This window comes from Zingiber officinale, chromosome 4A (genome assembly GCF_018446385.1).
Source record: "Zingiber officinale cultivar Zhangliang chromosome 4A, Zo_v1.1, whole genome shotgun sequence".
Lineage (NCBI taxonomy): Eukaryota > Viridiplantae > Streptophyta > Magnoliopsida > Zingiberales > Zingiberaceae > Zingiber > Zingiber officinale.
Window position 1 is genome coordinate 846,052 of NC_055992.1, and position 14,805 is coordinate 860,856.

General features: G+C 37.0%; 4 protein-coding genes and 1 long non-coding RNA gene across 8 annotated transcripts; 3 read left to right on the plus strand and 2 right to left on the minus strand.

The window, feature by feature from the left end:
- The first annotated feature begins 1,086 nt into the window (after positions 1–1,086).
- LOC121969165 lies at positions 1,087–7,077 on the plus strand. The gene is made up of 3 exons (XR_006108516.1): positions 1,087–1,525; positions 2,419–2,503; positions 6,601–7,077. It is a non-coding gene; the product is annotated as an uncharacterized LOC121969165 (long non-coding RNA).
- Positions 2,913–9,113, minus strand: LOC121969163 (25S rRNA (cytosine-C(5))-methyltransferase NOP2A-like). 4 transcript variants are annotated; one of them, XM_042519112.1, is made up of 7 exons: positions 7,985–9,113; positions 7,762–7,830; positions 7,593–7,667; positions 4,976–5,068; positions 4,850–4,891; positions 4,670–4,769; positions 3,949–3,989 (listed from the first exon to the last, which is right to left on the minus strand). In XM_042519112.1, exons 1-6 carry the CDS (start codon positions 8,168–8,170, stop codon positions 4,695–4,697), a joined length of 540 nt encoding a protein of 179 aa, XP_042375046.1. In that variant the 5' UTR covers positions 8,171–9,113; the 3' UTR covers positions 3,949–3,989; positions 4,670–4,694. The 4 variants fall into 4 exon arrangements, 2 of the variants coding, with proteins under 2 accessions (XP_042375047.1, XP_042375046.1); XR_006108514.1 differs by lacking the exons at positions 4,976–5,068; positions 7,593–7,667; positions 7,762–7,830; positions 7,985–9,113 and adding exons at positions 2,913–2,931; positions 3,472–3,591 and having other exon boundaries at positions 3,682–3,989; positions 4,670–4,948; XR_006108515.1 differs by lacking the exons at positions 4,976–5,068; positions 7,593–7,667; positions 7,762–7,830; positions 7,985–9,113 and adding exons at positions 3,293–3,357; positions 3,472–3,591 and having other exon boundaries at positions 3,682–3,989; positions 4,670–4,948.
- A 3,166-nt stretch (positions 9,114–12,279) lies between these two features.
- On the minus strand, positions 12,280–13,137 carry LOC121973038. Its single transcript, XM_042524635.1, has one exon. It carries the CDS (start codon positions 13,058–13,060, stop codon positions 12,569–12,571), a length of 492 nt encoding a protein of 163 aa, XP_042380569.1. The 5' UTR covers positions 13,061–13,137; the 3' UTR covers positions 12,280–12,568.
- A 235-nt stretch (positions 13,138–13,372) lies between these two features.
- On the plus strand, positions 13,373–13,710 carry LOC121973039 (arabinogalactan protein 23-like). The gene has a single exon (XM_042524636.1). It carries the CDS (start codon positions 13,454–13,456, stop codon positions 13,628–13,630), a length of 177 nt encoding a protein of 58 aa, XP_042380570.1. The 5' UTR covers positions 13,373–13,453; the 3' UTR covers positions 13,631–13,710.
- Positions 13,711–13,897: 187 nt separating this feature from the next.
- LOC121969167 lies at positions 13,898–14,725 on the plus strand. Its single transcript, XM_042519117.1, has one exon. The coding sequence runs from the start codon at positions 13,913–13,915 to the stop codon at positions 14,723–14,725; it is 813 nt and encodes a 270-aa protein (XP_042375051.1). The 5' UTR covers positions 13,898–13,912.
- The last annotated feature ends 80 nt before the right edge of the window (positions 14,726–14,805 follow it).

Below are 14,805 nucleotides of genomic sequence, written 5' to 3' on the forward strand. Positions count from 1 at the left end.
CGTGTAGAGAAAGGTAAACAAAGAGACTCAGTCAACTTAAATAAATGGCTTTACTCGTTATTGGATTTTGGATTGTGGAAGATTTCAAACTGATTGACTCAGGCAGTCAAATAAACATCGATGTCCGAAAGTTTCGGAGAAGGACCATATTAAATCTATTATATTATATGTAATTTTATCTTTGCATTGTAAAAAAATGTTTCCTCATGGGTTAAAGCTGATTGACAGCCTCTTTTGATTGTTTAGATGTCTTAAAATTAACTATTTAAATGGTTTATTTAAAAGGATGAAATAGAGAAACATGAGGTTAATTTGAATGTGACTGCATTTTGATGTTTAGATTAAGGTCAGATCATCCATTCTAAAGAAGGATCCATTTCATTTTATCGATTCAAGATACAAGTAAATAAATCACATGGAACATTTTGTCCTAACACAATAGCTTTTTGCATAGGGAGCTATGACATCCGATAAAATATTTTACATCCTTTAAAATTTAACTCCAAGATCAATTAGAGTAAATAAGCGCGTAGTATATGGAGGCGCAATATTTCTGCCTTATCAGACATAAGAAGTTGACTTGTTTTGATTAAATTGGTACAGATTGTTTGAAAGTATTGTTGAGGTCGTATAATTGAAATTTATTCCACCAATCCAGACAGCTTACAAAGCTTACGAGTTACCATACATAAAACACTTACAAGAAGAAGAGAAAAAAAAATTAACCGAAATTCACTTTGTTGGAGAAATGCTTAGCAGCGGCAATCATTCCGACTTCCGGCCGGCTATCTACCGGCGGCATTGTCGACGGTGGTTTTACTCCACCGACATCATCAGAAGTAAATAACGACCGAAAACACGAGGCCAATACTGACCACAATGATTCGGAATCCTTGTTATGATGACTCTTCATCTTTGTTCTCCCAATCTATATCAATGGTGATCCCTCTAGCAGAGCCGGCCCTGGGCCAGGGCTACCAGGGCTCCTGCCCAGGGCCCATAAATAATCAGGGGCCCATTTTCAATAAGTTAAGATCTATATATATATATATATATATATATATATATATATATAAAATCAACTTTTTCTTGCCGAAGCCCTCGTCGACTTCGCTGGAGCCCTCACGGAGCACCCACGATTCTCCTCGCTAAAGTGCCCACGATTCTCCTCGCCGAAGCACCAGTTCTCCTCACTGAAGTGCCCTCGCGATTCTCCTCGCCGAAGCACCAGTTCTCCTCACTGAAGTGCCCTCGCGATTCTCCTCGCCGAAGCACCAGTTCTCCTCACTGAAGTGCCCTCGCGATTCTCCTCACCGAAGCCCTTGCGATTCTCCTCGCCGAAGTGCCCTCGCGATTCTCCTCGCTGAAGCCCTTGCGATTCTCCTCGCCGAAGTGCCCTCACAATTCTCCTCTCCAAAGCTCTCCTCGCCGCGCCCTCGCTGCGACGACTATGGGCCCTAAGGCGCCCTCTGTGCGGCTGTAATGCTGGATTGCCTCATTATTTCACACTTCTGCAGACTCTAAGGTCATCATATTTGCTCTTCTGTTTTGATCTCTTCTCTTTCAATCAAACTGTACGACTTCGGATTAAAGATAGGGCTTATGCTCCCACAATGATCTCTTTTGTTCCTTTTTTTATGCGTAAATAAAAAAAATAATAGTCCAAGAAATTTTTGCAATTGGGTGGCTTTCTGTCAGGTGCAAAGGGATAATAATTGATGGCGAGCTTTGGAATTTGGATGAGTTTATGTGAATGCACTGTTTGTGCCGTTTTAGAGCTTTTGTGCCATATGTAGTTATTGTTTGCATTATTGTGAAATTTCTCAAGGAGAGGTGCTGGACATGAAGACAACTTTTATTTTGTTGAAATGTGATGTTATTAGAAATATAGATATGTGATGTTTCATGAAGATTGGTTTCTCTGATATGGGTTTCTGAAGTTTGATGGCTTTGTTCTGATATGAGTTTCTGATTGTTGATATGGATTTTCTGATATGGATATTTTATATGAAACCTCATGTGTGCAAGTCTAGCTTTTGAAGGCATGGATTTTAAGATTGCCATTATAGTTTTTATTGTTTTGTGTGGCTTTGTTTATCTCGGTTAGAATTTGAGGAAGTGGTGTAAGAATGGAGGGTGGTAGAGTTGTGTTTGAATTTGCTATAGGTTTTTGTTATTCTGTGACATATTGTGATTGTTTTGATTTTATGATGTGGCATGGGAGGACTTCTGATTGTGAGACTTTGTTGGAGTTTTGTGTTATGGTTTCTGATGAAGGTCGAGCAGCACGAATTTTTGAAGGTTTTTGTAGTATGTTTATGTATAGCAATTTTTTCATGGATCAGACCTTTCCTGAATCTTTTCCTAGGTGTTTTTAATTCTTGGTTGTATATTCTGATATCTTGTTGAATGGAGTAGTGTATAGAATATGCCAATATGGTGATTCCAATGTTGCTTCCAAATGATGAAGAGATTTGAGGAGTTCAATGCTGATCTGATTTTGGTACGTTTGTGCAGAATTTTCTTGATGATTAGACCATGATGATTTTGGATTTGTAAATAGGTGCTGAATGGTTTCTTTATATTTGATATTTGTAAAGCAAATAGAGTTGGTTTGCTTTTCTTTTGAACTTAGTGTAAGTAAAGCAGTTAGTGTCTTGTAATAAATTTTACTAGAAGGTTAGGTTTTTCACTTTTTCAAGTAATGACAGGTCCTAGTTAGTTAAAAAAAAACGTCCTAAGATAAAAAATCTTGATTCTTTATTCCATTTCTAGAAATAAAATTTTATAGATTAAATTAATTGTAATTTAGGTTGATGGAAGGATAAAATTGGGGCATCATTAATAGTTTCGCCCAGGGCCTTTAAATAACAAGGACCGGCTCTGCCCTCGAGCTTAATGGGATTTAAACTTCAGGCTTAATTAGCAGAGCTGAGAGTGGAAAGGAGGAAGGTGGATTAATTAGCAGAGCTCAGATTGCTATATGGGAAGGCAATTTAAATATATATAGAGAGAGGAGAATGATTGCTTAGAGAACAAGTCTGAAGATTTCAAATGCTTGGGAACAAAGTAGGCATAGTCAACATGGAGAGAAGTAACCAGGAAAGACCATTATTAAACATTTCTTGTAAACTCTTCATTAAGTCCACAATTTGACAATTATTAAACATTAATTTTTCACCTGGACTGGACTGGACCGGACAGGACATGCTCTAATTCAAGCTCCATGATAAGAAACCAAATAATTAATTCAAGGATCAAAATAACAGACATGATAAAGACTAAACTAGGAAGATGTCAAAGGAAAGCATAAATTATGACAGCATGTATACGGAACCACAGGCAATAGTTCTGACCCTGCATTAGTTCTTAAACAGTTCAAAAAAACTTGAAATTAAAAATTAGAAAAAAGCTTAAAACTGAAGGTTATCAGTAAGAGTTATAGCTAATCTACACAATCATTACAGATACCTCATTCTAAACAAAACTTGGACCAAATGCTGCATTTGTTGGTGCCCGACCAGCAGAGTCCAGCATCTGAACACACCACAACTTCATCCTCCCTTCTGCTGAGGCTTCCTTCTCTTAATCCTGTCAGTCAACAATCAACATAAACCTCCAGAATAACATTTGATGTCTTAACAAGACAAGGCAAATATGTCAAGTTCATTAGAAAGTTACCAGGGCCCATTTTTTCCATTAAATGAAAACTTCCGCTTTTTCTTTGCCTGATCAACAGATGTTGGTAGTGTTTTCTGATGAATCTTCTTACTACCTATGGGTTTGATTTTCTTACCCGCGTGTCTACCAGCATTCTTAATACTTGTATTAGATTCCTTAATTTTCTTAACAGTAGTCGTTGGCACTTCTGGGTTCCCATTCAGGATCTCAGAATCATTATCACCGGTAATAACTGCAGCCTCAGTTTTTCTTTCTGACTCTTGATTGGGTTGAGAGGCTGCTGGTTTGGAATTGCTTAGCTTTTTCAACTGCAGGTAGAATTAATGGAAGTGCCAGAATCAGAAACATACATTTTAAGAATTATCACAAACCCTTTCATAAAATCAATATGGAATAACAATAATGTGATGTTTGGTATAACTACGCATCCAACCCCACAGAAGACATGGATAGATAAACTCTCTTCTGAAGAAATGCTAACAGTTGATTAATTAGGATAAGATTCAAGGGTGCACATTAAAGGAAAATCAAATCTCAATTACATGCATAACAAGATAGACAAGTTAAATACGTCACACACACCAAAGAGAGTTGGCTAGGTCTAGTGAAATTCAATTGTGTACAGGACAAAACCAAGTCCTAGAGTTCCCTAAATATCAAAGACATGGTACACAAACTTTAATTAAAAAAATTAAAGGAATTTTATCATATTAAGAATGACAACAATTTTATAGCATGACTACAAATCATGAACTGCAAGACCTACAAACAGATATGCAGAGTAGCAACGAGTAACAATTTTCCTAGTCGCAAAAAGAACAAAGTAATTGTGACATTCTGCAATTTTATTTTAATTTTCACTAAAAAATTTTTTAAAGAATGTCTTATTGCATATCACTAAAATTGGAGGAGATTGCATCTCTGTATCAGGAGCCTCACAACTTAAGAAAATTGATAGTGAGTTGCAATGCATAAAGGAAAATTATACCTTAGCAACAAAAAATCCTTCCATGTTATTTACATGTGGATAAAATCTCCTTGTTTTCTCCAAAGATGGATGAAATCGGTGTTCCCTGAACCTTATGAATCTGTTGGGGAGAAAAAAATAACACATCAGGAGCAGTAATGACTATGAGACACTAGTCAAGTAAATATTATTATGTCATACCCTGTCCCTCTTTTTAAGTGCATAGTCTATAATAGCTTCATTCTACAACATGAACAATAGACGATAAAAAAATCACCATATTGGATATTGGCATCAATTTCACTGATCACTTAATATTTTGCAAACCTCATGAACCAACATGGAACAAGTTGAATATACTATGTATCCTCCTGTCTTTGACTTAGCATCTACTAGATCAATTGCTGCTATAATGAGTTGCTGCAACAGATGGCTAATCAGACAATCATTGAGAGTGCACAATATGTAAACATCTATGCATAGATAAACATGAGAATCTGCAAGATACTTGTATCAACCACAATTTGATTGAAACTTTATGCTGAAGAAAGCAATATTAAAACAAATAATTTCATAAATGGACACAGCGATCCCGTGTGTCGGTTGCAAACTTTAGTCTAAATTATAGTTAAGCAATTCATTTCATCTTAGTTAAATTTTTCTAATGTGTGGGCGTTAACCACAAAGAAGATTAACTCATTGTGATGCAAGGAAACCTGAAAATATATCGAGTTTAGGAAAAAAAAAAATAACAGTTCTTGATAAGTCCACGTCACTTGGTAAAAGTTCACCTGCACAATTCAATTTTCCTTCTCTAAATCCAGCATTCAGACCGAAATAATGTATAGAAAATTGGTCTAATGCCAATCTTGGTAATGTTTTATGCCAATACTTCCCACAAACCATGTCATACCAATCATAATGGTAATCATTTTCTCTATATAAATGGAATTTTACAGTGCATTACATTTTTATCTGCATACAGTCCATACCACCCAATACAGTCAGTTATTTTTATTGAAGGTCAAGTATCCAAAAAGCCCTTTTAAAATGTTCACTTCATACATCAATTACCTAATATTAATCCATATTTGCATCCTGCTAACTACTAATCTTTTAACCTTGATTGTGGTACCAATATTCATCCTAGCATGGAATGCTACTGTACTATAGTAGCTTGTAAAGAGACACAACAAAGTTCGATAATAGTTTGAACCACCAACCAACAACGTTATAATTCTCTAAATTAGTAACATGCATATAAGTCGAATATGTAATAAATTTTAAGATAACTAAAAATATTTTGTACGGATTAATTTACTTATTTGGTCTTCTATTCTCATCCATGTATGACAAGGGAAAAAGTGCATTGGGATTTGGTATAATCCATATCTAGCATCACTTCATATCAGGCGACAAGCAAAAGTGTCAAGTACTGCCAATGCTTATTAAAAATATATGAGATTTAAATCTATTGCTAATGGCTAATCTCTATGTGATTAACTATGGAATTAGAGTGATTTGGTTATGGAAATAGGAAAGAAATTTCTTACGGCACACTACTTAAAATTGCAGCATGAGAGTATTATGTTTGGAAATTGTTAAAGAAGTCAGAAGTTGATATTGTAGAAGAAATACAATTATGACTACCAAATAGCATTTACATGCATCATTCAAGTCGCAAAGAATCTTATAAAGTGACACAATTTCTAAGGTTGTCATAATTGTAAAACAATTGGCTAATGCTTCAGCCTAATCAAAAATAGCTCATTTAATTTTATAAAGTTTTTTTATTAGCCCAAACTCACATTGGAACTAAACTAGAGTGTTATTATCACACAAGCAGTCCATGCCTATGATTAGGTCCGATTTGATACCAATTCTCATTGTTTAAAATCAGATTCTTTAGTTCATTGATCGAGGTTTAAAACCTTGTTAGTTGGCAAATGCAGATGGTCAGTGTACTATATGTTTGCGAGAGTTAGGCGTATGTGAGCATGGTGAAGAGACAGAAAAGGAGACAAGAGGCACAGAGGAAGAATAAGATGATGATGATGCCTTAAGGCAGTTATTCAGTACCATTCTCTACAGCCATGGTACTCAAGGTTCGCTGTCTCCCAATATTGCTTGGTAGACCATCCTTGCTGGGATATCACCTTCCAATGCGGTTCATCTGTGTCAGTGCTGCTTCTGATACCCATGTTAGTTTAAAAACCGAAGCATGGGTGAAACAATTTGATCTTCCTTGTAATGAACTAGATGAGACCAAATTTAAAGCCATGACATCAATTTCTCATAAACCACTTATACCATGCATTATACATGTTCATGAGAAGGATTTAGGAAGCAGATCAATGATGAGCTTCTGATCTAGAAGTTTGTCCTCGATGTGAGAAGAATAGTCTGATCAAGCTAGAAATTTGTCCTTAAATGTAAGCTGTTGTTTATGTAGCATTCAACCAGTACAAAAACAATCGTTTCATACTATATCCATGACTAGCTTGGACATAGCGACGAATAAAAATTAGAAAAACTATTGTATTAAATTAATGTAGACAATAATATGGGCAGTGTGCAGATCATTCAGTTGAACTCAAACTGAATCCTTACAATTGGTTTAGGTTTTATATATTTTTTATATAAGTGTTCAGGTTTGATTTTGTGCGACATTCCTTTCATCTGAGCCAAATGTGAAACCATATATTCTAACATTACTAAAAAACATATATCACGCACAACTATCTAAAATAATATTATACATTTAACCATTTCCTTTCATCTGCATGCTAAATGCAATTCATGTACCACTACTTAAATGCAACAAGCACACTAAAGTATAGTTTTCACACAACAAAGTAAAACAGTATATATTCTCACTACTGCAGTTGTCGTAAGTGCCAATTAACCATTACCGCTAAATAGCATTATTAGGAATGACAACTACCTTTTGCAGGAAGGTACGAGTCTGGACATCTTCAACCGTCTTTGATGTTTTAATAGATTGCTCTTTAGATATAACCTTCACACAAAAAGGTCAGCTAGTTTCACATTATTCACCAAACAAAGGAATTACCACTGCCTTAATGTTTGACTAAAATAACTTTTCAACTTACCCCAGTACCAGTGCAGGGGGCATCCAATAATACTCTATCAACAGAATTGAGCCCAAGAACCTTTGGTATCTGAGTTGAAATTATACAGGAACAACAAAAGATGTCTTGAAGTCAGCAATTTATGTAGACCATTCACTGACTATCCTATTGCATAACACTAGAAACAAACCACTAATGTTTCAATATGGATCACACATATCAATTGAATCTTCTCATAACTAACCTCCTTCCCATCATAGTTACAAATTATTGTATTAGTAACACCCATGCGATGTATATTAGCTGTAAGTGACTTCAGCCTGCTCTCTTTAAATTCATTTGCATAAATTATTCCTGGAAGAATTAAGGTGAGGAAATTCAAAGAAAATCTCAATAACTTCAGAAGCAATAAAATTACCCAAACAACCATAGTGAGCAGTGACTATAATACACGTGAATCAAAGAATATGTTTAGAACTGCAGAAATAACATCCTATATGTTCATAATTTATAGTTTGAAAAATTCTTCGGCTTCCGTAGTAAACAAACACCTATAAGAAACGTGATGTAACATTCCCTCCTATGTACTAGAACATACCTCCATAGCACATGTAAAGCATTAGCTTACTATCTTCGAATGTTGTCCTGCTAGTTTTTCTTATGCCAGAATAGATAATGTGGCGAAACTAAGAATGACTGGCTAATTTAAAATAGCATTCATATTTCAAATCATGCTTCTGAATCCTTGGAGATTGGTTAATTTATCTTTCAAGCCATCTAACTATATCAAAGAGAATAGTAGTCATACTTGAAGCTATCTTATTAAGAAATCTTTAGTATAGATGGTATTCAACAATTTATCTTTAATTTCCTTCAACAGTAATAAAAAAAATGAAATGCCAAGCCAAACGCGATTATGATTTCTAGGAAATATTCACTTAATTAATGGATTAAAATTTATTTCTCAATTAGGATAGTCACATGTGGCCATAAGAAGTACAAGTGAAAATGTTTGCTAAAACCATTATCACAACCAACAAATATCTGTACAGAATATTTTGGGTGCTATATGAATTTGATCGCTCAATTGAACTCCATAAAATACTATATCACTATCACAAGTAATATTCTAATTGATTAAATCTTCAATCAAATGTTCAGAAAGTTGGGAAAAGGAGGCTTGGAAGTTTGGATAGTCTCATATGATCATAACCAGAAATAAAAGTGAAATTGTTTGATAAAATCATTATCATAACCAAATCATATTTGTCTAGATATTTTTGGATGTTGTACAGATTTGGTAACTTATAAACTTCTTTGATTCTCTTTATGTCTTATACCTTCCAGTCTAATAATTCAACTCTTCTACCTATAGAATCTAATGATTCTCTTTAAACATATCCATACGTCATTGACATTAATTATTAGCTCTATATTTAAGAGAAAAAAGTAGATTTGAAAATTCAAATATGCTCTTAAATTAAAAACCCCAAATCTTATATACATAATCATAAAAGTTCTTTTTGGTGAGATTTTTTAATTTTACTAACTTTTAATAAAGCTTGCATTGGAGATGCTCTAAGTGATGAGGATAAAAATATACATTATTGATTATCCCCATGCCTCGTCAAATGACAACAAAGGTCCACCACACTGATCAACAATGTAAATAGGGCTCCCTCCATGTAAATTGTTTTTCCCACCCCTCTAACAGCACACCCGCTCTCTCTCCTGTTAAATGACCTTTTTTTTTACCCCTTTCTTTAAAATAACAAGTTATTTTATTTTTTCCAATTTTATTTACTTTCTTTAGTTTTATTTTTTTTCAATTTTATTTACTTCCTTAATTTTATTTTTAAAATAAATTTTGTTTATTATTTTTTTCAGGGTTAAAATCTATTATTAAAAAAAAACCAAAGATTATAAGATATCGAATCCTCTATCTCAATATCACCTGTCCTCGTGTCCTACTCATTGCCCTATTCCTTCGTCGACAGCACCGCCGGCGGCCTTCGACCGCCGCCCCAATTAAAACTATATCCTAGGGGGAAGGTGAATGCGGTTGTCATCGACGTGATCAATCTCGAAATTCGACCGAATTTGAGTAAACTTTTCTTCGTCGACGATTGAGTCCGACTTAAATTCGACCGAATTTCGACGTCGATCGTCCTGATAGAGACCACCGGTTTCATCTTTCCCTAGGGTATAGTTCTGGTCGGGGCGACGACCAGAGGCCGCCGATAGTAGCTTGAGACGACGAGTAGAATAGGAGGACAGAGAAAATTGGACACAAAAGATCCAATCTCATATTACAAATATAAAAAAAAAATGACTTTTTTTTTGAGAAAATACTTAAAAAATTAAAATGATATAAAGGTAAATAATATGATGGGACTGGAAAGGGAGTGTGTGCAAAAATCTACGACTAAAAAATAAATAAAAAATTATAAATATATAATAAAAAATTAAAAAGAATTAAAATTATTAAAAAAACTGATTAAAAAAACAAAAATCAATAAAATAAAACAAAACAAAATAAAACGTGGAGGTGGGAAAAACATTGCCACTCAACATATATTAATTTCATATATATATATATATATATATATATATATATATAATTTTTATTTTCATCCATATTTTTATACTATTTAAAATTTTACCAATAATAACTCTTAAAATCTAAGATAAAAAATAAACAAAGATTAAAATAAATAATAAAAAAATTATTAAAAAATAAAACTGATAAAAAATAAAATTAGTTAAAAAAACAAAACTTAAAAAAATTAAAATAAAAAAAAACATAAATGAGGAATAAGGAAAAGGATAGAAGGGTAAATATCATTGTATTTTATGGTGGACCCGGGAAGGAGAGGGTGTGGGTGGCAAAAGCAGCTCTCATGGGACAACCTCATGAGAGAGGCATCTCAGGTGAGAATCCCAAGGCAGTAAGTAATCAGTAATTAGGATTTGTACTTCTCCACCCTTTATCATAAATTGTTTACCTCTTCTCTTTAACTATAACCATGGAATAATGTCACCTAAACCACCTTATCTGAGTTGCTTCTAATTTGGATGACTGTTCCCACTTCATCTGAACTCCTTTTGTTCATCCAAACAAGATGAATTGCTCCCACTTCATTCAAACTAAAAAAAGTGCTCCAAATCCAGCTGAACTGGATTAGAAGTTCCTAACTGAACCGACTCTCAGTTTGTTTGAAGTGGTCACCTATATCCATAACCATCCTCCACTACCAAACTTCCTTCAACTAAAGTACCATGTTCAACCTTGTGTTCAAGCTAAATCAAGTAGGCCTCGTTTTTCTGTTGTGATATGCCTGTAACAATTACCTAATAAACAAACTCAATTCTCTACGTTTTTGCATTGTAAAAACCATAACAGATTCTTTGACAAACAACCTTTGATTTTGTGCAGCTGACCAAGATAGGCACCCTAAGATTTAGGTGCTTTATCATGCGTAATGATGCTCATCATTAAATAAAGCACCAAAATTAAACTAATGGTCAAAGAATGTGATCAATATTTCAAAATCATATTATCCTCCTGTATTTGATGAACAATGTAACAACATCTAACACTTAAAGTAGATACTACACAGAAGTTACCTACCTGTTAAAATAAAACCTTTTCGTACAAGGACAAAAAACTTCTGATGAAATAAATCAAACTCTCATCATTCAGCAATTCCTCAGATGGTAAAACAATAAGAGTGTTCTCCATGTTTATCATGTTATTGAATCAATAAACTAAGCTACATATCAGTTTCTCGTCTTTACATAAATATAGTAAAACTAAGTAACGTATCGGTTTCTCTTCTTTACTAGATCATAAATGTAAAAATAAAGTATTACTGTATTTCATATAGAATAATTACATAGATTTATGGACTCAATATAAAATATTAGATATAACTAGTTGTATCTAAATAAAATAATTCTATCTAAAACAAGAGGCACAAGACTAGGTATGTTATATAAACTGGATACACAATCTAAAAGGGAACACAATACATGAAAGCTCCATCAATGTGAAAACCAGGTCAGCAGCAACAAAATCATTTTGAACGAATCAATGTTAGTTGTTTCTCCTTGCGAATAAGTGATGAAAGAGTGACAGTGAAAGACATTTTAGATTACTTGATCCTATCAATTTCTCTATTTGAGCATGGCATAAGTATTTACACCTCCAATATTGAAACAATTGAGGTAGGAAGCATAAGTGTAACTAAGCACAAAGGAAAGAATAGGGCTTGCAGTTTTAGTTATGTGATTGGGATGACATGTGAAGCAATGTTAGTGAGGCACGCATCAAGAATGAGTAGAGAAAAATAGAGAATCAAGTGAACAATAGGGGAGGCTAGGGGGATACCTAACTTAAAAGAAACTCTCAGACCATGTAAAAATAAAACAATAAAGACCACATATGTGAAACAATTCCATCTAAATAAACAATAAAGGCCAATTCTATCTTAAATAAAACAATTTGATATGGACATAGGAACAAAACTAGATATGTCATAGATGAAGTTAAATCTTTTATTTTTGACAATAAAAATCTCATGAGAATATTATTTCCACACCCAATTTCAAGAGTACAAACAGTTAATCAATACGAAGCCCTGAATTTACAGTCAAAGTTGTGATCTTTTCATCTGCGTGTTTCCATCCCGTCTCATTTTTATCAAAGAAGCAAAATTCTTCTGATGACAGTTGTGATCTTGTTACCTTTTCCACTGTACGCTCTATCTTACAAAAATGCAGAAGAAACGGAGTGCTAGGGCAAAAATAAAGCATACCGGTGTCAGTTTTAGGGTTTTTTGACGAGGCCCGACCAGAGTGGATCCCATAAGAGAAGCGACAAGAGCGCGAGATTAGGAATCGCGAAAGCCAGGAAGGGAGGGACTCTCATACCTATCCGCCCCCTCCTCAGCCTCTTTCGGAAGCATTCCCGACGCTCCTCCGGCCCCCACCGCAGCGGCGGCGGATCCACCGCTCGGGACAGGACAAGGGGCGGGGGCTGCTGGAAGGGGCACTTGGAGCGCCAGGACGTGGCGGGGAAGCAGAGGCGGGAAGCGCGGCGAAGGAATAAGGCGATGGACCAACGAAGGAGGGGCGGGAAGGCGGAAGGGGGAGCGCAGCAGAGGAAAGGGGGGTAATCCCACGAGAGGAAACAGGGGACTTGGGCGGCGACGAAGAGCTGAGAGTGGAGGGAGGGGGAGGCGGTGGTGTGGGTCAAGACATGGGTGAGAGCATGCATTCGCTGTCGCCAGGTAGGCCTTTGTGCTCCCGCTTCCTCCATGGATGAGCGAAGAAAAGCTTGAGAGTGAGCGTCTGTGGTACGAGGCCAACAGGCAGTTACGGAGTAGGACGGGATAGATCGACGGTCGAGGATGATGAGTTTAATTTCAATTTATCTCTCTAATTATTATTTAATTTTATTATATATATATATACACGGTCAACATCGTTGACCATATTCTCTATTTACAAGCGCAGCCAACCACGTGGTAGATTCAAATCAAAACTCGCCGGTTAATAAACGCGAGACGCAGAAACACGCTATAAATACCCAGCCTCCACCCACGCATCTCTCAGGCCTGCACAGTTCGAATAAGAATAACTCATTCGCTCTCATCTCGCATTAGATTCCATCCAAATTCCAAAGTAAGTTACAAAAATCAAGGACGCTTCAATGGAGATGAGAAAGATCGCTTGTGCCGTCCTCGTCGCCGCCGCCGCAGCCACCGGAGCACTCGCCGCCGAGGCCCCCGCCCCCGGCCCCGCCAGCGCCGCCTTCGCGGTCACCCCTGCCGCCGGAACGGCCATCGGCGCCGCCGCCTTAGCCTTCCTCGCCTACTACTTGCAGTAGGAAGAAAGGATACCCACAATGACTTGCTAATTCATCTCGCCGGCGTTGGCTGGGGTCCGTCGTCGCCGTCTTTACTTTTGTCTTTTGTTTGATTTATTTGTGAGTTGATTCGTGTCTCAAAATGAATCGTTAAAATTTAAATTGTTATATTGTCACGAGTTTTGTAAACTGAAATGAAATGAAACTACATGAAAGGAGTTTAATTTGAAATGAAAATATTTAAGGGGTTTTAATAAAAATTGACCTTTAAATTTCGTGAGTCTGAAGGTTCGTCGCGCAAAAATGGCCTCCTTCTTCCTGGCTCGGAGTAGCAGACCAAACCCTAATCTCCTCCGCCTCGTTCGTTCGAACCCCATCAAGAACCCTAATTGTTCTACCCCCATCTCTTCTTCTATCTTCCGATCGCACCAGCTCCTTCGGGACCCCGTTGCTCCTTCGCCGATTCCAGTAAACGCCAACTCTTTCTCCACTCTCCTCGCCAATCTCCGATCTCGATCGATCCATGGGAGATTCCCCTCGACCAAAAACGATAGTCCTGATTCTTACACTTCCCTCCGCAGACTATATTGGCATAAAACTCTAAGGTCTGAAGCTGGCTGTGCGGCCAGAAGCCTCTCTACCGGCCCCGAGGGCGAGGGCGAGGGCGAGCCTCCGGCCCCAGAGCTCCGGCACCAGGAGATTGTTGGGCCTACGGTAGAGCGCGACGAATCGGCCCTCGCCAACGAGACTCGCGAGGTTCTGGATGGCCTCGCCAGGAACATCTACCGGCTTAGTTCGGCCGTTGCCTTGCTTGGCGTTGCCCACCTCGGCCTCGGCGCGTGGATCGTATACTCCGTCCGACCGCCAAACGAGGTCTTGGTCCAGGCGTTCGCGGCCTTCGGTTTCCCCTTCTTGGTGGCGTTCTTAATGCGACGGGCCGTGAAGCCGATGGTGTTCTTCAGGAAGATGGAGGAGCTGGGGAGGCTTCAGATTTTGACGCTGGCTCTCCAGGTCTCAAAGAATCTGAATCTCCTGTTTTTGAGAGCTCGCGTCGTCTCTTTCTGCTGCATTATTGGCATTTCTGCGGGGTCTTTGGCAGCCCTTTTTGGTCGGTAACATCATCTCCACCAGGTACCATCATGTTACCTGGATCGTTTGCACCTCTGAGAATCTGTTTGTTTAGCAATCTTCTTCAC

Excerpts from the sequence above, each read along its gene's own strand:
- LOC121973038 (XM_042524635.1), bottom strand. The coding sequence starts at position 13,060 with ATGGAGGAAGCGGGAGCACAAAGGCCTACCTGGCGACAGCGAATGCAT.
- LOC121969167 (XM_042519117.1), top strand. The coding sequence starts at position 13,913 with ATGGCCTCCTTCTTCCTGGCTCGGAGTAGCAGACCAAACCCTAATCTC.
- LOC121973039 (XM_042524636.1), top strand. The coding sequence starts at position 13,454 with ATGGAGATGAGAAAGATCGCTTGTGCCGTCCTCGTCGCCGCCGCCGCA.
- LOC121969163 (XM_042519112.1), bottom strand. The coding sequence starts at position 8,170 with ATGGTTGTTTGGGTAATTTTATTGCTTCTGAAGTTATTGAGATTTTCT. Across the intron at positions 7,668-7,761 it reads CCCCCTGCACTGGTACTGGG|GTTATATCTAAAGAGCAATC; the intron begins GTAAGTTGAAAA and ends TTTTGTGTGAAG. Across the intron at positions 4,892-4,975 it reads GTTCCATGTTGGTTCATGAG|AATGAAGCTATTATAGACTA; the intron begins GTTTGCAAAATA and ends TTCATGTTGTAG.